The sequence below is a fragment of the Vespa crabro genome, chromosome 18 (genome assembly GCF_910589235.1).
Source record: "Vespa crabro chromosome 18, iyVesCrab1.2, whole genome shotgun sequence".
In the NCBI taxonomy this organism is placed as follows: Eukaryota; Metazoa; Arthropoda; class Insecta; order Hymenoptera; family Vespidae; genus Vespa; species Vespa crabro.
This window is the reverse complement of record NC_060972.1, coordinates 3,926,071-3,950,382: the sequence shown is the minus strand read 5'-3', so window position 1 is coordinate 3,950,382 and position 24,312 is coordinate 3,926,071. Positions and strand designations below refer to the sequence as shown.

Genomic DNA, 24,312 nt, shown 5'->3' with positions numbered 1-24,312 from the left:
TAACTTCATTAACACTACATTTGTACCCGCTTCTTGATCAGTGTCGCATAATAATTGTGCACTGCAGAGAATTGAGAAAATTACTTTGTCCTTATCTTTTTAAATTCCTGTACAATATTAATATATTATTATTATTATTATTATTATTATTATTATTATTATTATTAATTATTATCATTATTAGATATCATCATTATTATACGTCATATTTGTCGAAGTAGAATAGTAGATAAATTTTTTTTTCTTCGATTAATATCGATTATGAATTTTTCAGCTAAGTAGATATTTAAATACTTAATACTTTTTTCGAAACATATATATATATATATATGAGTCGAGTTATTAATCGGATATCATCAAAAATGAATTAAGTTAATTATAGACATAGAAAATAAATAAAAATTTGTTTTCTTTTATCTTCTCTCTTCTTTTTTTATATAAAATTTTCATAAAAACAAATTAAAAATATCAATGGAAGACACGTTCTATCGTCGTTCGTCTTTGATTAGACGATTTAATTAGGCAAGTAATATTCACGTGGTATATATTCTGGTTTTGGGCTGCTAGGCTCGATTCCTAATAATTCTCCCATGAATGCTATATAAGTGATAGCCAAACGAAGCGTCTCGATTCTTGATAAACGTTTCTCGTAAGCGAATGTTGGCACCTGTTTGATAAATTTTATGTGAACGAAATTTTTGATGTAAAACATTTTAAAGAGCAGGGGGGGGGGGTTTGAAAAAACAAAACAAAAAAAAGAAGCAAAAGTAGGAAAAAATTGAAATTACCTTTCTTCGTAATTTGTCGAAAGCTTCGTTCAAGTTGAACATTCTACGTCTTTCACGAATATTAGCGGCTCTTCTTTGAGAAACTGTGGCCACCCTACGTCTTGGTTTTTTTGTAGTAGATGAGGGAAGATTTGGTGATCGGCCATTTTGCGTATAACGACTAAATAATATAATAATATATCAATTATGTTTTGCAATATAAATATCAGATACTAACTTCGTTTATATCGGTTTTCTCGAGGATAGATATGATAGATAATAAAAAGGAAAACTAATGAATTATTTTATTGATTGATTCAGTAAAATAATGACATACCTTTGATGTAATAAAGCACAGGGCTGTCTGTACAAACCGTGTTCGTTGACGTGAGAATGTGTAGCCGGTGGTGGCTGATATAAAACGGAACTGTCCCACATCGGATAGCTTCCAAGTTCGCTACCGACGTACTGTGACATTTCCTGTGTGATTACCTATGGTGTACAGAGAGAGAGAGAGAGAGAGAGAGAGAGAGAAAGAGAAGAAGATCCTCATGAGACTTTTATCTTTCTTGTTGCTTTTAATTACACTTTGTTAATGAAAAAGAAAAAAAAAGAAGACCGATCTTTTGCGTCACCATGAACAAATATAAGAACTATTTCGACAATGTTAATTAGATGATGACAAAAATAAAATAAACTTGAGAATTATTTAATAATCGAGTATTTGAATATATTAAAATGTAACGATATTTGGAATATACTATAACGTAAAATAAAGAAAAAGAAAAGGAAGAAATAAAAGGAAAGAACAAAAAAAAAAGATGGAATATAAAAACAACACAATTGTTCACTCACTGGTGCTTGATTTCCATTTATCTCCCACAACGGTTCGGTGTAGCTCATATCCCGCTATCTGTCCAAGGATAAACTTGTGATCGAGATTACGCGTTAGAAAAGAAATGAAAAAAAAAAGGAGTGACCAAAACTTATATCACTTGCAATAGACCAATGCTTCGTAATTGGAAGCCTCCCGTCCGGTGGTCCGTCACCGTGTCACGAGTGTCTTTCACGTTATATCCGAAAAGTGCGAAATAACATCTTTTACACCGTGTGTGGATTTCATATCCTCCTTGAAACCATACCAGTAGGCGTGGCCAAACCATGAGCGGGATGTACGTTTATTGGTTAAGAACTTACGCTTGCGTAGTAACTCGATGTTTTTATTAGACCACGTTCATCCTTTCAACTCTAATACGACGTTTGCTATTGGTTAGGAGTTGAGTAATAGGCGTGTCGATTATTATTGTTCTTATTTCAATCCTTCGCAATAAAATCGAAGAATTTTCGGTCTGCAAAAGAGGGACGAATATCAGTGGGAATTATCGATCGTCTAATATTGTTAGGAAGATGGACAGTGATTTGTCAAATATCTTGTTCTTTTTTTTTTGTTTTCCTTTGTTTTACGTAATTAATTTCTAAGTATTCTATTTTTTTTTTTTTTTTCTAATTCGATCTTGGCAAAATATTCTATAGAAAGTTATAATATATAACGCGTTACAATTAATTTAAGTAACGTGTGAGATTTAACTATATAATATTATAATAGGATTTATTAAGTGGTTGATTTAGCAATTTTTCCGAATGAACGGACTGTATATCTTTTATATTGACATCTGACATGCCACGTGCGTCCCTTTAAAATCTTTTCAATCGAAGAACAGTTCTAAATTGATATCTTAAATCAGATATAATATTACGTATTACATAGAAATATTATTGATATATAATTAATATATCTATGAAACGTGTTACAACGCAGATATAAATAGGACATAGAATAATTCAGATATAACGATAGTTAGTTAAATATTTATCAAATAAATAAATAGTATAAAATTAAAGCTAAAATTTAAAAAATTTTTAAAGCTAAAATATTTAACATATGTAAAATATCTATTTTATTTTATTTTTATATCTAAATTAATAAATAAAAATCCCTGAAATTGTTTCTAATTCTTTTTTAAATCAAAAGTAAAAGATAAATACACTTTTGTCAGGTTCGTTTACGCGGATAAAGCGATAACAGGACACGATTTAACAAACGGATGAACTTCTTGAAGGGCACGTCAAGCACGTGCAACCTTCGTCATTTATTCGAGGGGAATCCATGGTTCATGGTAAAGTAAGGGCAATGCAACATATTGTTGTCGAAGAACGATCGAGTCACCGTCGATCTCTTCGAAAACACAAAGGGGAATATCCGTACGAATTAATTAAATAGATATTAGCGGACTCACTTGACATGAGCTCGTCCCTTTCCAATATGTATAAACATAACGACCCATTTTACCGTATCGAATCGCGTTAGCTCGGAAAGTGCTTGCTTTTGTTATGGGGGTGCATATAATTAACAATTCGTGTGGTTCTTTCAAATAACTCACTGCATCTATACTATACTGTATTAACATTTTCGTTACAATTTTGCAATAATTTTATTAACAATGTGTTTTTCATTGTTTGTGTTCATTGTTTATGATCATAATTAAATTAAAATCATTATTAAAAGATGAAATTTTTCAAATTGATAATATTAAAATTAAGCAAATATTAGTAATAGAAATTTTTTTAACAAAAGATTTTCCATTTGCTTTTTGATCTTAAATTATCATAAACAAGATATATAAGATATTAATATAATTTTGCGAATGAAATAATGAATCTCGTTGCACCTGATTATTATTAAGGATTAAATGAAACGATAGATCATACATAACGTGTTTGAGCTGGGTTTCATACGTCTTCAATGTCGGCCCTGGTAATATGCACTATATCCATAACTGCAAGCTGACGCTTTGGATCAATGCTACGAGCGTCGGCGCCGAAAAGCCTCGATCCGAATTCTGATGTGCGTTTCCAGAACAAACGATGGCAAATGGAAACTCAAATATTAACGTATTCGTTTTTTACCAATCTTTTACGCACCTTCTCTACTATCTTATCATTCTCTGTAAACATTGTATGATTTACATATAAAGAAATCTATTATATTTTCTATTATAAATGATATACAAATTATATAATGGCCACAAATAATATTTTGAGACATGTCAAACAAATATTTATTTGTAAAAAAAAAAAAAAAAAAAAAGAAAAAAGAAAAAAACGATCCATAAGAAAGAATAGAAGAAAATTTAGAAAATATTTAACTTGGATATTTGTATATCTACAAATAGGTCGAATCAGATAATTAAATATTTAGAATATTGATTAGATATTAGAAGATTATTATAGATATTTAGAGAAGAAAAATGTCAAAATAAAAAAAATCTCTTCAGATATTTCTATTGATATCTATAAATACATCGAATTTGAATGAGACATTTGGAACGCGTAACTGGATATTAGCGGATTATTATTGTGTAACACCCCTACAATTGAAAAAATTCGGATAAATCGGGACAAACATAAGGGACGATGTAAACGAGACGCAAGGACAATCGCATAAGTATACCCCGCAGTGCACGTGTTCCTTTGATCTGATTTTCTTGCTACTCTAACAATAGAAACAGAGAACCCCGCAAAAGGGGTCACGCCTCTGTACGAAATTATGCGACTTTGTCATGGGGGTTTTACCGTTTCGATGGTTATTACATAGATTCGTTACAGTATCCCGTTAAATAGGACGACATCAATACCAACTTTTCACCTAATTTTAATTACGATTTAAAGATCCATATATATATATGTAGGATATATAGGATCCCAGAAAATATATATATATATATATATATATATATATATATATATATATATATATATATTCAGGGATATATTTCAAAGAGATGAAAAAATGAGAATACATTTATTTATTTATTTATTTTTTTTTTCTTATTTATTTTCCTCGTAGATATTTTATTTCATTTACATACATATTTTGATATTCCTCTGATATTTTATTATTATATTTTACATCTATACAAATACGCGTTGACGATGGTTCACTATTTTTTTTTCTCCTTTCATCTAATATTAATTGAAATAATTGTTCACGATTATTATAAATGGCGTTTCTATGCATATTTTATTAATTGTTTATTTTTTCTTTTTTCCTTTTTCTTTTTTTTCCATTTAATTCCGAAGCTTAGAAATAATTTTAAGTCTTCTAAAAAATCAAACTAGTAAGTATATACATAATGTGTTAAAAACAAAAAAAAAAATTTTAATTAGAAATTACAGTTAATTAAGATTTGTTATTAACGAAGAGAAATTTGTTTGTTAGTGCCGTTTACATATAGTGAACTATTGATTATATACGTTGATAAAATAGTAACTGAAATATCCATACAGTAAATTAAATATTTACTGTAAGGAGAAATCAATTCCATGCTATCTAATCACAGATATTACTTGTACGCCTTAAGTACTGGACTGCAATCAATTATCTGCATATTTCCACAGTTTTAAATATATATGGCTATACCTATATATATATATATATTTTTATGCTATCTAATCCTTGCACTTTACATTACAGTAAGAAGTTTAAAACATTCATAACAAAAATATTTTATTTCACATCTCTCTCTCTCTCTCTCTCTCTCTCTCTCTCTCTCTCTCTCTCTCTCTCTCTCTCTCTCTCTCTCTATCGTTTCATATTTATTTCATTTATTATGGAAATATTGTTTTAAAAGAAGATTAATAACAAGATGTAAGAAAAAATATTACTGCAAGCATTTAAGCGCACAAGGATTTTTACATTCTAAATAAATATTTATAAATACATAAACGCAGTTATACGAAAATAATAACGAACCAATATAAGTTATATTTTATGAGTTAAAAATACTTGAGATTTTTTTCTCTTTTCTTTTTTTACTGTTTTTACATTAATTACCATTCTAAACAATAACAATATAATGCAACAGAATGTAATACGACTGATATCTAATATAAATCATATACTTACGGAATTGTTTTAAAATTTAAATGAAAAATTTTTATCGTAAGAAATTATTACATATATAATATATTCCTTTTTATATACGATAATTTTTCACTTTTACTTTGGTGCAATTAGGTGGGATTAAGTACTCATATGTTTTGCATGTATTATTTAACATTCATCAATTTAAAATCAGGAGATATTGTTTATATATCAGATAATATTCATAAAAGTATATCTATTCGTTTAATGATATCTATTAAAAGTCATATAACATAAAACACATATAGAGTATTCAGAAAAATATAGAGTTAAAATTATTACTCCGTTTCCTTTTATCCTATTAAAATTTTCTAGAATTATTGATAAAATATATAGAATACAGATATTAGAGGAACTATTCGTTCTTTTTATCCTGTATGTCAAATCCAATAGTTACACTAGGGCTATCTGTTAAACTACTGGCCATAGTTAGGATCGGTTCTTTTTGAGTTTCTGTACATGAGGTAGAAGGATCTGACTTGGTTGAGCTTAATTTCCATTTCTCCAAATCTTTATCCGTCATTGCTGAGAAGGAGCTTTCTTTAGATTTGACAGATTTAAAACTGAAATTTGTATCAGATTTAGCAACAAAAGTTTTTGGCGTAGACACGCTTTGCGATCGTGAAAAATTCTTCCTTTTATGCCTGGTCTCTTTATTTCTGTGAGTTGGGCCTCTCTCTGTATTAGTAATTTCCATTTTTTGCAATGTAAGTAATTTATTCTTATCCGTAGATGAACATGCACTGCTAGGCTCTTTAATTCTAACATCGTCGTCTGATATTTCCATACTCTCAACGCGAAATCTAAATAAACAATAAAATATTTATTATTTTTATTTCATTCATGAATTTTCTAGGACAATTTTAGACGCATAAAATTAATTTAATTAAATGGAACTTTTTCGAGTGTTACATGATTTTTAGCATCACAGCACGTAAATTAATAGATATGTATGTGAACAAAAAAAATATTCTGCATATAAACTCTGTTAGAGAATATTTACCTTCCTATTTTTTTATAACCAACAGTTGATTTTGTCGCATTAGGATTTTCTACTTGTTCGAATAACAATTTAACATCCTGCTTTTTCTGTGCTTCGGTTTGACGCAACGTTAATGTATGTTCTTCGTCGTCATCAACCGTATCAACAGGAAGATCATCCGATGAAACAACTGTCTTTTGGGTAGTACTCGTATAAGATGGACCTTTACGGATTTGACCGTCTTCGTTGCTATAATAATCTGTATATGAAACACTACCACGACCTTCGTGATTCTCTTGATCTATATTCATACAAAAATCATTGAAATCAAGATCAAGACCCGGAGTTGTGGGAAACTTTGGGGCTCCACTGTACGATGGTGCTCTATGTATATAACATTATGGTTTATTCATTCTATCCCGATAAAAAATTTATCTACGATATTTTAAATATAAATATTTACACATACTCACCCATCGTTACTGATTAGACTGATAGACATACTGCACTCTCCTGTTGATGTTGGTGCAGGGGATGATGGTTCGGAAGATAGAAATGATTGTGGTTCGCTACTCCATCCTGTACCTAAAGTTAATGTTATAAAAAATAATTATTCTTTTATGATAGACATTATAAAAATATATACTTACTATTTGGACTTGTGGGTGATGGTTGATTTCTGATGTCACAGGTATCTCCATCACCACAAGATTTGTATTGAATTGGAGTTGGTGTGATATACCTGTTACAAAAATATGTAGTGGCACAAATACACATTTAAATAAAATAGAATAGAATTATATATATATATATATATATATATATATATATATATATTACATATATAATATAGTAATACATAGTTAAAACAATGTAAGCAATAAAATGTGTATATAACTATAGAATATAACAAATGCATTGTCATGATTAAATACATAATTGATATATAATGTTACATAATTCAATAAAATAATATATATATATGAAGTAACTTAAATAAAAATAAAAAGAATTCAATACTCACAAGGGTACATTATTTAATTTCTTACAGTACCTGACGGCTTCCAAGTCAGAAGATTGGTACTCGCGACTAATGCCTCCTACATTAAGATTCGGATTGACTGAGCCTCCAGGTGATGGATATTTTGGAGGTGAAGAAGCAGGAGTTCGAAACAAAGGTGCACTCGTCATCATTTCAAGAAATGAATCCAATTGACGTAAAGACAATGCATTATGGAGTGTTTCCAATGGTCTTATCGGAGGAACGCCGCCGAAACCTTCTATTGCTATTAAAAGTAAAAAAAGAAAATATTTCGTTATATATTTTATATAACATCTTTCATTACATATAGTATCAGTTTTCAAATATTAAGTAATATTGGAAAACATTTGATCAACATCAAATTGATAAGTACTTATCCTATTGTATTCTGTAGGAAAAACTTAATATACATTCTAGAGCACACAGTAATACTATTAAATAAAATTGTTCTTAAAATTATATATATAGTTAGTACGTATATATATATATATATATATATATATATATATATATATATATACACATACATACATACATACATACATACATATATATATACATATATATATATACTTACCAGCAACATGTTGCGGAATCATAGCATGTGATGGAATCATATCTTTAAGATTCGGAGCACTGGAAGATCCACTGATTACTGCAGTACTGAAGAGACTGTTTGCTGAGCCCGTCAATTTCTTGCTAACGTTATATCCCAGCAGCTTGAAATAACTCATCTGTCCGGAGATACTGTGACGGTGGCGCCTTGCTGTGCAGGTAGGGTCAGGTTGAATGATCGAAGGTCGTGTGTCTGGGGATGAGAAGGATCGTTGAGGCTGGAGTTGGGAAAATGGTGCACGTGGACACTTAGGCTCATGGTTATTTGATTTGCAATGAGAGGATTCATGGTAGTGACTATTGTTACTGTGAACATGACCATGCAGAATACCATTGTCTATCAAGTGCTGTGAGACATTTTGTTTTTTTGTATCAGAACAAGAATATCGCCTGCGATTCTGAGGACAATGGGATATGGAAGAACTATTGTTGCCAAGGTAATTATGAGGGTCAGAATGAGATACTAAAACTTCTAAATTAAATCTTGTTATTATGTTTGGACATGAGTTTGATCTTCTCAATACATAAGAAATAGATTCCTCTGTTGGTGTTCTTTTCATTTCATTCAACATTGATAAATCCGTACCATGACTATCTCTTCTTAGATAGTGTCTTTGTGAAAAAATGCAATTACACTTGGATGGTGATCCAGTAGGAGATTGCGAATTAGACGTTTGTTTATCTGGTGAAATGGGAATTAAATAATGCTTTTTATATATTTTCTGATTAGAGTGAGATGCAAGATGGACTAAAGAACACGAAGGATTTAGAAACTGACCACGATTTTGTGCGAGACTATCGGTCGAAGAAATTATGTCACAACAAGAAGAACATTGTGATAGATTTGGCGATAAGTTTTGCCATATATTAGCCAACGTATAACAGGAACAATTAAAGAATTTATGAGAAAGAGATCGTACAAAATAGGTCCTAAAGTTAGAACGTTCTAAAGGTGGAAGATCTCTGCTCTGTAAAATCAACTCGGAGACATTACAATTATAACAAAGACATCTCGTAGGGCAAGGTGATAAAGATCGTGACCGTTTAAAATCATTAGTATTTTCAACTGGATTTGCAACATTAACAGTCGAAATTGTTGTTCCTATGGGACATAAATTATTATGAGAAGAGAGTGATAAAGAAGAAGAATTAACCATTGACGGAGATTCTGACATAGGATCAAAATCATTTGACTCACCATCCACTTTAATATTAGGTAGAATTATCTCTGTATGGAAACCTCCATGTGTTTTCTTGTTTTTCAATTGTTCCTGATTCACAGAAGAAAGATGATAGCTATCAAGATCTGACATTAATAGATCTTTCGGTGGAGATGGTGCACTTGTGTTTTTTTTATAATTATAATTGATAGGTGAAGCTAAAGGAATATCATGTACGGTTATCAAAGGAGGTGAAATTGGGATGGAAGTTTGAACACAAGGAATAGGTAATTCTGGTGAGCTAACTGAGTGTGGTAAAGCTATAGGCTGTCCCAGGTACACAGGCACATTCAAAGTGTTTTTATAGTAATTTGAATGTTCTGTTTTTTCTTTTTTTTTTTTTTGTTTTTGTTTTGTACAGTTTTATTTTAATATAAATTTTTTGCATGATTGAAAATGAAATAATATTAATATGAAGTCATTAAATTTTATTATCAAGATTAGAGATGATGATGTTGCATTAGGACAAGGTACAAAGGAGGGAAAAAAGAAAGAAATAGACAATTAAAAACCCAGCACCAAAGAAGAAAGATAGATAAGCATTACTGTTGGCAGCAGTCTTTATATATGTATATTTAAATTGATAATTAATAAAAGATATTGAAATTTTATATTTTTTATGTTTATAAATAATTGAACTATTGATATTTGTCAAACAATTGAACTATTTGATATTTGAAAAATAATTGAACTATTTGATATCTGTTTTATAAGCATAAACAGCCGTAAATATTGTTTCTCTTTTTTTTTTCTTTTTCTTTTTCTTTTATCAGAAGATTCACTGCCAAAATTAAAGTAAAAGAAATAGTAAGTGTAGTATGTGTGCATGTCAATATTATGACACATAAGAAATACGATAACCATGCAACCAGCAAGCCAACCAAACATCAATAGTTATAATCAATATAATATCTACTACCATTTAATTTATTTTATAAACAATTTTTTTTTTAGACAATAATAAATAATGATTCGTATCAAATATAGGATTGATAAATTATATAAATTTTTTAATTTACGAGAAGATACATAAATTGACCCAATAATAAAAACACAATTGTTAATAAACAAAACGTTAGTGCAATTATGTTTGAGAAGAGATATTAAAAGGAGACACAAGATAACAAAAATATAATTAGTAATAACAAAGACAGTAACAAGCAACAATTACGATTATGCATAAGAATATGATATCAATTATTAGAAATTATTAGAAATTAAAAAAAGAAAAGAAAAGAAAAAGAGAAAAAAAAGGAAAAAAAAACAGAAGAAAAATATTTTCTTCTTATTTTATAAGCGTTTTTTTTTTTTTTTTTTTTTTTTTTAATTATTTTCATTAAATTATATCATGCCGTGTACTGATGATGTCTATTCATTTTATATAATAGAGCTATATTTTATGTAAATATAAAGCACCATGAATAAATATTATATGGTATAAAAGTTATAAATTAATTTAGGACTTGTTTATGAAATTAGGAAAAAGGAATTAGGAAGACAACTACATGAACCACAACACACTATGCATGCATGGTTCAAGTAGTTGCCTAAATGAATTAGTTGGCTTCCACGCGCACAACTATCACTGAGCAAAGAGTTATTTCGAACTGCTGCCTACTTATTCTGATAAAATTTATAAGTGAACAGCACCATACCACACATTAAGAGTTATACTATAGTTGTACTCTAATTAATAATGTAGAAGTTCTCATACTGAAAATCAAAATCTTATGTATATACACAATAAATATAAATGTTTCTAAATAAAATATATAACATAAATAAAAAAATAGTTGTTTTAAAACTTAAAAATAATTTATAATTTCTTTTTTATACGTGTACTTATTCCTATATATGGAAAGTAAAAAATAATATGTTAAATTTTAATATAAATCTAATGGAAAATGTGAATGTGTGCATGTGTAATATATAGTAAGTATGTAAAAAAAACACATGATATCATAGTAAATGTAAAATCAAAATATGTAATAAAAATTAAATGAAAGTCCTTCTACAAGACGTTTAATGTAATTTCATTTTGTTAAGACTACTGCATGAGATATTTTAAAATTAATTCTATTGTTTGCAAAACCTACCTGTATGTGCAAACATACATTTTTTTATCTTTTCTTTTCTTTTTTTTTTTTTTTTTTTGAACAACTTATGAATGTTCTATTTAAAGTAAATTATTTGTCATAAAATTAATAATGTCTAGCAGAAGATTCTTTTCTATTCTTAAATCTATTGTCTGTATGGCATATGATCTATATAATTATAAACAAAATATTACATAATCCACAAAAAGAATATAATATATTAAGGTAGGCTATTAGAAATAAAACACTTTAATATTTAAATTATATTGGAATATGAAAAAAAAAAAAAAAAAAAAAATAACAGTTATATAAATTTCATTGATTTTATTTTCCATACTCAAATGTAAATTAAATATTAAAGTGTTTTATTTCTAATGGTCCATCCTTATATACAACATATATTGATGGAAAATGAAATTGTTGTTCATTAAATGTTGTAATGACTATACTAGTACTATACACAATGATTTACGAAGATAACGAGAGGAAGGTAAAATGACATACCTTCTTTGTTGACCGCGTCCAAGCTCTGATACTGCAGCTTGTCCGCAGCTACAAAATAAGACATAGGAACACACAAGACATTGTCACATCAATGTCAAAAAATGTTATATAATCCAAAAAAATAATTAAAAATAAACCTATTTTATTTAAATTCGTTTCGAAAAATTCCTGATATTTTTTCTTCTCAAATATTCGTTTTATATCGTTAAGAATAGAAATAAATCATCTCTGCCTAATATGTATATATCTAATCTATAATTTACGCGTACGATATACTATCTATTATTATTATTATAGAAATTGATTATTGATTATGTAGCATATATAAAATCAATATCGTAAAAAAATTGTTAATTTTATTGATACTTTATATAATATTTTTTTAATATCTTGATCATTATAATGAACTATTATAATAAAATCTATTTAATTGTAATAATTAAAGAGACAATCGTATGATTTGAATTTTAAAATATCTATATATAATATTTATAATATATATATATATATATATATCACATTATTAAAAATACATAATTTACAAGAAATTTTCTCTAATTGATTTTAAATATAGACAACATGAGTACACACAAAATTTGTGATGTGCAAAAACATGAAAAATGTGTAACAATTAATATTCATGCAGTAGTTATATATCACAAATTCGTTAAATTTTTTTACCATTAAAAGAGCATCGCACTATCATTGTGATATGAATGAAAAATTGATTATTCAAATATCGGTAGAAAAAAATTTATAAAAATTGATTGTGAATATCTAATGTTATAAGACAAATTATACTGCAAGCATTATATTAAGAAAGCTTACCCTTTTCGGCCTTTTCTTGATGTTGATGATCATAACTTCGAGCACGTGGTTCCACCATAACACTTGCTTCTCTTTCACGTCTCTGTCTTTGACTAGCTGCTAATTGACTACCAAGTCTTGCGGCTTCATGGCCAGCGACTGTTCTTGAACTTTAAAAGAACAATCGTTATTTCAATTATAAACAATGATGAACATTTTTAAGGATAATCATTTATGTATACATAAATTACAAAAAAAAAAAACAGAAGAAAACCAACTTGATAATACGCATTACATGCCTAATCGGAATAGGTGCGGAACTTTGTAAAAATCCACTATCATATGGTTCATCCATCATATTAGGATCCAAGTCCATCATATCGATACCTCTACTAGTCGTAGGGCTATCTAACGTTGAATCTACGACATCATTTCCCACAGTAGGAGAAGTTTCCTTCAAATATTAAAAAAAAATTTTATTATTACTTATTTGCAATGAAATATCTACCTTGAAAAATAAAGTACGAATTGACAGTTTTTATAAATTAATTCTTATAGTAATAGTATCTTATGAACATCCTATACATGAATTAAATAACATACAGTTTGTATTTGTGGATTTATTATTTCATCCTCTAGAATGCTTAATTCAGTGTCTTCCTCTTCTATGCGTGTACTGCATTGTGATACACTATCCTGTCCAGAGCCACCACTTTCTCCCTTAAATTAAAGCAGGAAAGATACGAAATTATATTGATACTTCTTTGATGATATTAAAAAAAAAAGATAGAGAGAGAAAGAGAGAGAGAGAGAGAGAGAGAGAGAGAAGAAAAAAAGCAATGCCATTTACCATGTTATGACTACTCTCATTGCGAGAATGTGGTCTAAACCCTGGTCCAGGTGGTAAATTTTTCTGAACACAACAATTAACACCAGGACTGAAATGTAGTTCAACGTGAAATCGTTCTTCTGAACTAGGATCTTTGGTTGGATCTTCATACAACATAACTACAATTTGTGACATGTAATTTAATTCAGAAACCATACTGACATACTCCATGGCTCTTCTCCATTGTTCATCTTTTACTACCTATTATTATAGGAAATTGAAAACATTTTATTTTTTTTATTAATATTATTTAAAAAATTTTATATGTATATATATATATGTAATGGATGTTAATTTAACAGTGAAATATACATATACACAAACTTATTATTTAAGCATGCGTACGTATCACTTACATCAAGCAAGCCACCATAACGCAAGACGGTAAGCAAAGAGTGTACGTGACTTTCGCTTGTAAAATATAGTCTCGTACGTACGTGTCGACCAGGACTTGAAACACCATGGGAATATCTATAAACAATAGAAATTATTATAGAAAACTTAATCAAAGTTACATAATAATTTTTATCAAAATTTTATATATATATATATATATTCTTTCATATACCTTGGATTTAATCTATTAACTGTTTCTTCTCCAGACTCCTCAATATTTCTCTGTAAATCAGCTCTTATTTTTTTTAAAAGAGGCGTACAAATACCTTGACCTATTGTAAGCTTTTCTTGTACAGTTAATCCATATTCCTATTACAAAAAAAAAAAAAAAGAAACAATGATTCAATATGTATTTGTAATAGTAATATATAATAAAAATAATATAAATATTTTTGAAAAGTTACCTGAGGTATAACAATATCTGCAAGATATTTCGCATAAATATATAATTCTTCTGCATGATCAAATTGTAAGGTATGATTATTATGCTGTAAGTCATATTTAATGCAATCGTAAATATCTGGAATTTTGGATATATCAAATCTTTTGTTTTTTGTACAAAAGTCTTTTTCTATTTTTCCCCAACGACGTCCCATTAATTCCCACGTTTCTCCATGATAAAGTATTGCATCTGAAATAATAAAAATTATTTATCTTGGAAGCAATATTTATAAAAAAAAATGGAAGTGCATGTACCTTTTGTCTTCGGATCATCCTTTTTTATGCGTACAATATCCATAAGTTTTTGAATCAGTGCATGAACATGTTGACAACATTTAACAGGATTTTTAACAAAATCCATGGCTGCATTAATACTTAATGCATTTCCTGGATTAATTTGTTCTCGATCCTCACGAGTGAATTCTCTATCTTGTTGTAATAATTCGTGTAAACGAGTTTTAACCCTGCAAAATATATTTTATTTATTAGTATGTGTATATTATATAAATGATAATATTATGAACTTACATATTTTGATATTTGCTACTATCACAATCGTTATCAAGCAGTCCATTTGTGTTTGCACTTTTAACCATTTGCACTAAAATTGGGGTAAGTTCACCCTCTAATGCAAGTAATCCCTTTGCAAAAGCAGCTGCAGTCATCTGAACTCTTCCTTCATCACTAGCATATATCTTTAAATCATGACGAAATGTAGAATGAAGACGAAGTAAACCTAATCCTTGAGCTCCAGCATATTCACCTATATAAAACATGTTTGATTCATTAATGATCATGCTTTCAATAAAATTGTTGTACATATATATATATTTTTTTTTTTCTTAATAATCATATTCATAGACAATGATCATATTTTTTATTTAATTACTGAAATATACTATAGTTTGATAAAAACATGAGTTATGTAGTTAAATCATACACGAACCATTATGTTAAAAAAAAAAACTGTATGTAACTAGTTCTAATAACAAATTTTGAAGTATGTCGAATTTAAATTATTATTATAAAATAATTAATTACATAAGAATGGTACACGTAATTTAGATGACCATATGTGAATAAAAACTAATTACTCTGTGTTATGAAAGGAAAGCATTTAGCATAGTTATATACTTCCATTATTAAAACACATAATGCTGAAAACAATGCCACGTAATAATAATATTTATCTTATTGTATAAATATTTTATTATAAAAAAATTAAAAACATATTCTTTATAAGAATATTCTATTGGTGGCATTGATTTTGCGGGAAGCTATTTCTAAGCATAACAATTATATGTAATATCTACATACAACTACAAACAAGCATGGGTACAGAATAAAAAGTTACCGTGATTTGGTAACATCTCTGTGTCTTCCTCTGAAATAATATTCAAAATTATCTATGAATCAATATTTGTATCATAGAAAAATATTATCTCTCATAATTAATAATGAAGGCATTAGAGTTATAATAATTAATATATAATATTTTATATATATATATATATTTAATAATGTTTTATGAATTGATATTAATGGTGAATATAGAAAAAAAAAAAGAAAAAAATCGATGTATAATATAACTACTGTTCATGTAAAAAAGTTAATTAATTTAACTATGTACACACAACAAACTTTTTCAACATTTGCTTCAATCCAGTAATTCCATATTTATATGAGCATGTATGGCTAAAGTGCAGGAAAATAATAAAAATTCATAAATAATATTTTCGATATTATATATCCAACTTAATAAATAAGCATATATGATGAGCAAATGAATATACGATACGAACCACTAAGGTGTCTACCTTGACCACCAGGGTACATGCAGCGAAATATTCTTCCTAGTTCTTCGGCTTGAATACGTCCAGCTGGTGTTAATTCACCGCCCCATTTAAGTATTAGAACAAGAGATGGTTCTCCTAGTCGATCTAATATATATAAAAAAAAAAAAAAAAAGAATCGATTTATAAAGTAATATTGATGTTGTATTGATTATATAAAACGATATCAAAGAACTTAAATACGAACTATCAGTACTACAACACATAAAATTATTTCAATGTTTATATATCACTTTGTTAATAATATTTGAGCTAGTGATTATGATATTTTGTCTCTCTCTTTCTCCCTCTTTGTCTCTCTCTCTCTCTTTCTCTTTTATATATTATTCTTAAAATTGTTTTGATTAGCTATACCACTTTCATAATCACGGATTTATGTAGAAGAGGTATAAAAACGTATAATGATTCTACCTAAGTGACATAATGAATAAAAGAAGCATACTATGATTGTTACCATCGTCGGAAGAACTTCCCCTTGGTCTTCCACGTGGTTGATACTTCATTTGTACTTTACGATTTATGCCAGAAAAATGACCATACCTACATAAACATTATATTATAAATTATAATTTCAAATAATGATTATGGAATCGAAATTCTTTGAATAGAAAAAAAAGAAAAATTTATACTATTACTTACATTTCTAGTACACTTTTTAATTGTTCTAATTTTCCTTGCTTCTCTTCTAATTCAGGACCTGCTGCACGATGCTGTATTTCTGCTAACAAACTACGTGCAGTATCCAATATTTCTTGTAATTGTTTTGGTCGTTTCAATTTTACATGACCATGTTTGTAACCATCATACTTTGCAAATATCTCGAAAAATCTGTCAAATTTATTTGTTTATTGGTACTATTGATACAATGTTCGTGATAATATTATGATATACTTACTTAGGATGACGAACTTCTACTTTCATTTTTTGCTTTGGTGTTCTATCACCATGCCTTATGACTGCCACAACGCAACGTAATTCCATCCTAAAAAATTAAATATTTATTATACGTCTATATATTTATTGTCCATAAATATAATTAAAAATAAAATGTACATTTTGCCAAATGTAGTTGGTACTATAGGTGGATCATCTAACTGAAATGGCACACTCCATGGAATATGTAAAGTTGGTGCTAATTCTCTTAATATCATATTTCCCAATATCTTTGCACAATCATCATAATATTTATTGGAATTTTTTACAAAACTAAATCCATTAACATCACAAACAAATGACTGTCCATTTGCTCTATAAATATTACAATTATTATTATAAAAAAAAAAATATAATATGAAAAAATATTTATATGATAAAATATTTATTCGTATAAATACCTTAATAAATCAAAACCACAAACTGTTTGTTTAAAGGCCAAGCAAACTTTCCTACTTATTAATTTCTCAGCATTACTCAATATAACAGGATAACGAATTTCTTTGCCTTCTGAATCTCTTTCAACTTTACCATCTAATGCTGGACTTTTTCTAGCTTCTGCATGTGCATAATCAGGTCCAACAGTATATACTTTTACATCTGTACCATCAGTGGGCATAAAATCTTCATAAATATAAGAGCCTGTTTTTCGAACTCGAGATTCTGGAGAGTACACACTACTACGGCTTCCTATCTACATTAAATATATATAAAATATTTATGAATTATTAATATATATTATAAATTAAAGTACATCAAGATTGTTGAATATATATATATATATACGTACTTTTCTAAATAATCTTTGACTACCTCCACCAGCAGATGTTGGATAATAAATATAAATGTTATGATCTTCAGCTGATACAGGCTTCTCCACAAAAGGTTTGTTAAAAATAACCCCATTGACCTCAACATGATCCTCGGATTCAACTAACTCGTGATCTGGAAAGGGTTCTTTGTTTTTTGCATGTCAAAAACTGTATATTTACATATAAATACAATATAAATAATATTAATAATGCATAATAGTATAAAATAGGATAAAACAACAATGGTAACAACTTAAAAAGAAAAAATACATTTAAAGCATGTAAAAGTAAAATATAAGCACTAGGTAAAATGTTACTCACGTTTCGGATCAGCAGAATCTCTGTCTAATACAGCATACCGTGGAATTTCTATACCCTCACTTTCCAGTATAGCATAGACTCTTCTACGATCCTAAATAATATAAATTCTATTAAAAGATTTTTTAAGAGAAATAGAATACATATGTTTATTATTATTCTTTATCAAATAATTTTATTTTTTATATTAAGTTTATATAATAGAATTTTATTTGAAGATAAGAGATTTTATAAACATATATATTTACTTACTTGAATGTCATATTGCATTGGAAGATTATTAATTATGAAAGGATTTCGAAGATCAGCATAATTAATAGCTTTATCAAGAGGAAATCCTTTGCTATGAAAACTTATTAAACAATCAACTATGGGCCAATCTTCTACTGATTCCTATGAAATAAGAAACATATGATTTCACTTATATTTATAAAGATATGTCTTGAAAAATATGTAAATTAAAAAATATTACTTTTAAAATAACTTCTTCTGGAAATACAACAATCTTAATATATTCAAACTCTTCAAGTCGTGTTAAAATTTCTTTCATCGGTTTACTCTGAGATTTTTTAGCCATTGCACATATGCCAACCAGAACTTGTTTCCCTTCTCCTTCAAGATCAGTACCTCCCATACACGCATCATCATTACCACAACCTTCTGACAGTTCGGCCTATAACATAAAAATAAATATTTAGGATATTTTAATATACATATGGAAAAAGTACTTAAAGATAAACTAAAAAATAAAAAAATACGTAAATATATGTATATGGATATATGTATGTGCATGTGGTGTGAAAAGCAAGCAACGTTATTTAATAACATTTCAGCATAGCTTTATAAACAGAGAGTGGTTCTATTATATAAATATATTTAAAAACATAATATCTATACATTAATATAAATATTAATACATTGCTGATTGTACTACAAGCTTGTTTATTATCTGCCAATGCTACTGAAATAAATTTTCTATAAAGATTGTCTTAAACAGTGCTCACCCAGTACGCCTTTAGACAGGTCAAAAAGCTGGGTTCGTCACCAGTATTTTGATCGAGGCTAGTTTCATCATATCGTGGACTATTACTCATTCTATTATTTATTTTGATTATTCTTTTCCACTTAATTACATAAGAAATTTACAGGTTGATCACATGTGTTATTGCCTACATAAAAAGGAAAACATATGTCTGTCACAGAACACTATCTGCTTTCCTTTCAAATTTTCATGTGCATGTGCAATGATTAAAACATGCGATATTACTATGATCTAATGATTCATATTTTAGTATATGTTAAAATATTAATCTGATTAAATCATGTAAGTATTGATAAATTATACATAAAACATATTTTAAGAACAAAATAGAAATATATTGAACTGAAGGACATAGAAGGTTACTAAACAAAATAAGAATTACTATAAACTATATCAAGTATATTTTATAATGTGTATATATATGTATATATACATATATGTATATATATAAAGATATATATATATATATATATATATATATATATATCTTCTATTTTTTCATTTGAAAGTAAAAAAGTAAATATAAATAAGAATACCATTAAAATCAAACAATAATATATTATATATTAATAATATAGTAGTTTTGTTTAAAAATGGTCTTATTTATATGAACATGTACATTTTAACATTAGTATAATGCATTGATATGTGATTGAAATAAGCAGAATCTCATTATTAAATTGCATATTTGCAACCTACAAAACATTCATCGCAGTAACAGCAAGTATCCAAATCAGTAACATCTTGAATGCCTGATATTGATTCGGCGTCTATTCCATGGTTGTAATAACGCCATTTTTTTAAACGCCACCAATCCTTTAGCCACGTCCATTCCATTATTTTTTATTCAGAAAAGCTTTTTCACCAATCCACAGATAATTTTCAAATATAGTATTTTTTTCCAAGAATAAGAATTTTATTTCTTGAAATGTTTGGATACTATTCAACAATACTTGCGTTGTTAAAAAACTCTTTTATATGTTTGTAACACACACTTAAAATGAGTTATAATAAATTTGATACACATAGGTAGATTGAAATTGACGTGTATTGGAATGTTTTGTATATTAGCCAGAAATAAAAAAAACTATGTATAATAAGTATTAAATCATAAAACAATATTTATTTATAATAGTTTCAAAAATAAATAGTTTCCACGTTTTAACAAATATTAAATTGATAATAAAAGATAGTTTACTTGGTTATTTACTCACTCACTATATGTATAGTTAGAACAGATCACTATCATATGACTTCATTCTTCTGAGAATTGAAGAAAGTTTTTGTATTTACTTTATACCTTTATCTATTTATTATTATCTTATTTCTTTTAATGATTTTATTTTATCAATCTTTAGTGTTATATTTAAATTTCAATTTTATATATGTCATTAAAAACAGTTATTTTTAAACTTAATTTAATCAATAAAAAATTTTCCTTGTTTTATCTATTAATTTAATATAATCTTTATAAGTTAAATATTACTTCATTTTAATGTAACTTTAAAAGTTGTATTAAAAGCATTCCATAAATTTTGTTTAATAGACATGATTGTAAATATAACCATGTTAAAATTAAAACATTCGAATACTTCGATATTATTACGATTGTCGAGAAGTAGACGGTAGATCGTACGCGATCAATGTAGTACTAATCCATGATTCAGCTAATAACACTCATACTATTACTATAGTTCTATTTATCATTAGATGGTAATGGTGTGTAAAATACAACAGAATGAATTATTATGTAAAATGATAGCAGATACAATTTGTAATTATACAGTTGAGTACATATGGCAGATGCTTTATGAAAAGTATACTAATAATATTTTTTAATGAGATGAAGATATGTAACTCTTTTCTTCTATTGTTTAATAAATGAAAGATGCACAAGTACCAACGAAAGAAAAAGAAGTCAAATGATAATAGATATCAAGTATACTAGAAACATAAATCTTGGAAAAAATTATATTTATGTATTACTTATGATTATGAATTTATTTGTGTTGCATTACACACATATAGATTAAAAGTTCTGGAAATTTCATTATGTGTTATTCACAATTCATAAAATGAACATACCGTTGAAATATTGCAGTCATCAAATCTCTGCATTACTAAACTCATAGATCTGTTTAATTTCATTTTAAAGTTTATAAGCTAATGAAGATTAAATAGTCATTTTATATCTAGTTTACTTATGAAGCTTATCTATATTTCTCTTATAAGTAATTAGATAATATTTTTCGGTAAGAGATATCTCTTTATAGAAATGATAACATCGATATATTTTTATAGATTGAACGTTTCTAACAGACATTTAATATATTAAATAATTTCTAATCTTTTACAATTGCCGGGATATATATACAAATGCTTTAAAATAACTGCCTTAACAGGAAAACTTTAACTACATTGATACATGAATATTCTTCAAATAAGTACATATGATAAAGGCTTTATCTATCTTTGCTAACTATACAAATATCATAAACCTTGGTTAGTAATTCAAAAGTACATAATACACACTGATAACAGAAAAAATAAAATGAGATATTTTAACATGCCACTCTCAAAAACTGTGTATTATAATTAATTTAGTATATAACAGAAAAATAAAATTACACGAATTATGATTTATATATATGTATGTTTTACTGTATTGAGATAGACAAAGTTAATGTTATGTATATATATATATACATATATATATATATATATATATATATATATATATATATATATATATATATAAAATTTTGACTTTCTGAAACTAATAACATATAATTCTACAAGCAAATCAAATGAATTAGATATGTTACATTCTTTTTATAATACATAACATATATTAGTAGACATCACGCATTTAACAATTACAAGACCAAATACATGTTATAAATAATGCAAATTTAAATTATAATCGAAATAAAAAACTCTACCATCATTATTAGCCAATATGGTTCTGCTTCATTATCAACAATGTATACTTCAGGAAATACTTCAGAAGTTGAAACGATAGACATAGAAGGATTTATAGTTTCCATTGTAAGAATAAAGTTGAATATACAGTTATTCATACATATTATAGATCATACATCAATTCATATAGATTTACTGTAAAAAAAATATGTAATTCCAATTTGTTTATAAATTTAAATCTGTTGTTTTATTACAATGTTTAATATTAAAGTTAGTGCATGCATAGATAATAAGTTAATTAAAGATTTAATATAAAAATACCTAATAGAAACAAAAAAATAGATGATATCACTCAAAAAATATTGATAATATAATTATAAAATCAATTCATTTAGTTTCTATGTTACTATTATTTGATAAATATATATATATATGATATTTGTACTGTATAGCAGTTTTCCATTAGTAAAATTTGATATCTTGATAATAATAACACTATGGAATACACTATGGAAATTTTTTTCAATGAATACTTTTTTATATAGCACTATAATGAAAAAATGTAAAGACTTCAACTAAAACCACGCATTAACATGCTATGCATAAAATAACCAAAAATACAAAGTGAGTAGTGGGTATTCTATTTTTGGATGATTGGACACTCCCTAAGTGAACACTGTTCATTATGTTGTGAATTTTCGCTATGTAACAAGCAATAAATAATAAAAAGATCTACATACATTAAAAAAAATATATTTTTATATAATGTTTGCTATAAGTGTTACATATAAATATGGAGATTACATTATTAAATTATCTCATGTTTTTACTCTTTGTAAGTATACATATATTTTTACATAAATTAATTTACAAATTAGCATTATATAAGTTTTATTCTTTTTAATACCTATATACCGAAAAAACTAAATGCATATTGTATACTTATTTTAATCCTCAATAATAACAAATATAATATTTATTTATTTATTCATTTGATATTAAGATATTTTAATTTATAATCTTTAAACAAATAAATATAATACTAAAAGACTAAAAACACTGTGACATATAAAAAAAACATGAAATGCAAATAATAAACAAATTTATCTATTACATGCGCAACAATAAAAAACAAAATTCAACTATAGTAGTGATTAAAATAAACACATCATTTTTATTAAGTGAGATTATCTAAGTGAATATTAAAATTTAGTATATCATAATAATTATTGCTTACTCTTTTTGATGATCGATAAATAGAAGATGCAACAGGGCCAATAAGATTAGATTGTACAGAATTGATATCGCCTACATAAAATATAGGTCGGCTTGCACTCCGTAGACCCTATAAAAGAGTTATTGAAAAAAATATTATATTAATATTTTATTTTATGTTAAAAAGATATATATTTCACTGAAAAATTTGTATTGCAAATATATGTTAACATTTACTTGCCTGATAACCATGTTCCAATTCAGTGTAAGACATGTCAGATGAAGTTTCATTGATAAAAAAGACTGCACTACTTATCTTAGATAATTTAATTATCAAATAAGTACATTAAACGTCGACTAACTCGTTTTACTTATTTACCGAAGATTTTACAGTATCTATTTCGTTCGTAGTGGGACCACCGGTATAACAATGGAATTGCCAATCAATGTGGATGCGTTCCACAATTAGGTTAT

The 24,312-nt window shown here is 27.1% G+C and overlaps 2 protein-coding genes across 25 annotated transcripts; both read right to left on the bottom strand.

The window, feature by feature from the left end:
* Window positions 1–276: 276 nt before the first annotated feature.
* Window positions 277–1,826, bottom strand: LOC124430321 (protein Fer3). The gene is made up of 4 exons (XM_046976689.1): window positions 1,623–1,826; window positions 1,105–1,259; window positions 789–948; window positions 277–667 (listed from the first exon to the last, which is right to left on the bottom strand). The coding sequence occupies exons 1-4, from the start codon at window positions 1,668–1,670 to the stop codon at window positions 515–517; spliced, it is 516 nt and encodes a 171-aa protein (XP_046832645.1). The 5' UTR covers window positions 1,671–1,826; the 3' UTR covers window positions 277–514.
* A 2,802-nt stretch (window positions 1,827–4,628) lies between these two features.
* Window positions 4,629–24,214, bottom strand: LOC124430471 (inositol hexakisphosphate and diphosphoinositol-pentakisphosphate kinase 2). Of its 24 annotated transcripts, none has more exons than XM_046977091.1 (30): window positions 24,080–24,214; window positions 23,861–23,968; window positions 19,132–19,332; window positions 18,912–19,052; window positions 18,663–18,753; window positions 18,320–18,486; window positions 17,931–18,223; window positions 17,650–17,844; window positions 17,492–17,578; window positions 17,236–17,424; window positions 17,039–17,136; window positions 16,546–16,683; window positions 16,098–16,127; window positions 15,272–15,506; window positions 14,999–15,207; window positions 14,707–14,933; window positions 14,475–14,611; window positions 14,263–14,377; window positions 13,868–14,107; window positions 13,621–13,737; window positions 13,296–13,471; window positions 13,039–13,187; window positions 12,211–12,258; window positions 9,589–9,939; window positions 8,353–8,583; window positions 7,758–8,019; window positions 7,384–7,475; window positions 7,207–7,318; window positions 6,755–7,117; window positions 4,629–6,554 (listed from the first exon to the last, which is right to left on the bottom strand). In XM_046977091.1, exons 1-30 carry the CDS (start codon window positions 24,110–24,112, stop codon window positions 6,107–6,109), a joined length of 5,283 nt encoding a protein of 1,760 aa, XP_046833047.1. In that variant the 5' UTR covers window positions 24,113–24,214; the 3' UTR covers window positions 4,629–6,106. The 24 variants fall into 24 exon arrangements, with proteins under 24 accessions (XP_046833047.1, XP_046833048.1, XP_046833028.1 ...); XM_046977092.1 differs by having other exon boundaries at window positions 8,353–8,541; XM_046977072.1 differs by having other exon boundaries at window positions 8,353–9,939.
* Window positions 24,215–24,312: the final 98 nt, after the last annotated feature.

Bases quoted from the DNA above. Each gene is read 5' to 3' on its own strand.
- LOC124430321 (XM_046976689.1), bottom strand. From the start codon at position 1,670: ATGAGCTACACCGAACCGTTGTGGGAGATAAATGGAAATCAAGCACCA. The intron at 1,260-1,622 runs GTGAGTGAACAA...TGTACACCATAG, and splicing joins TAAATGGAAATCAAGCACCA to GTAATCACACAGGAAATGTC. The intron at 949-1,104 runs GTATGTCATTAT...TATATTATTTAG, and splicing joins TGTGCTTTATTACATCAAAG to TCGTTATACGCAAAATGGCC.
- LOC124430471 (XM_046977072.1), bottom strand. From the start codon at position 24,112: ATGTCTTACACTGAATTGGAACATGGTTATCAG. The intron at 18,754-18,911 runs GTAAGTAAATAT...TATATTATTTAG, and splicing joins CAATGCAATATGACATTCAA to GATCGTAGAAGAGTCTATGC. The intron at 17,137-17,235 runs GTAAGTAATAGT...ATGTTTATGTAG, and splicing joins TTAAAAAGTGTACTAGAAAT to GTATGGTCATTTTTCTGGCA.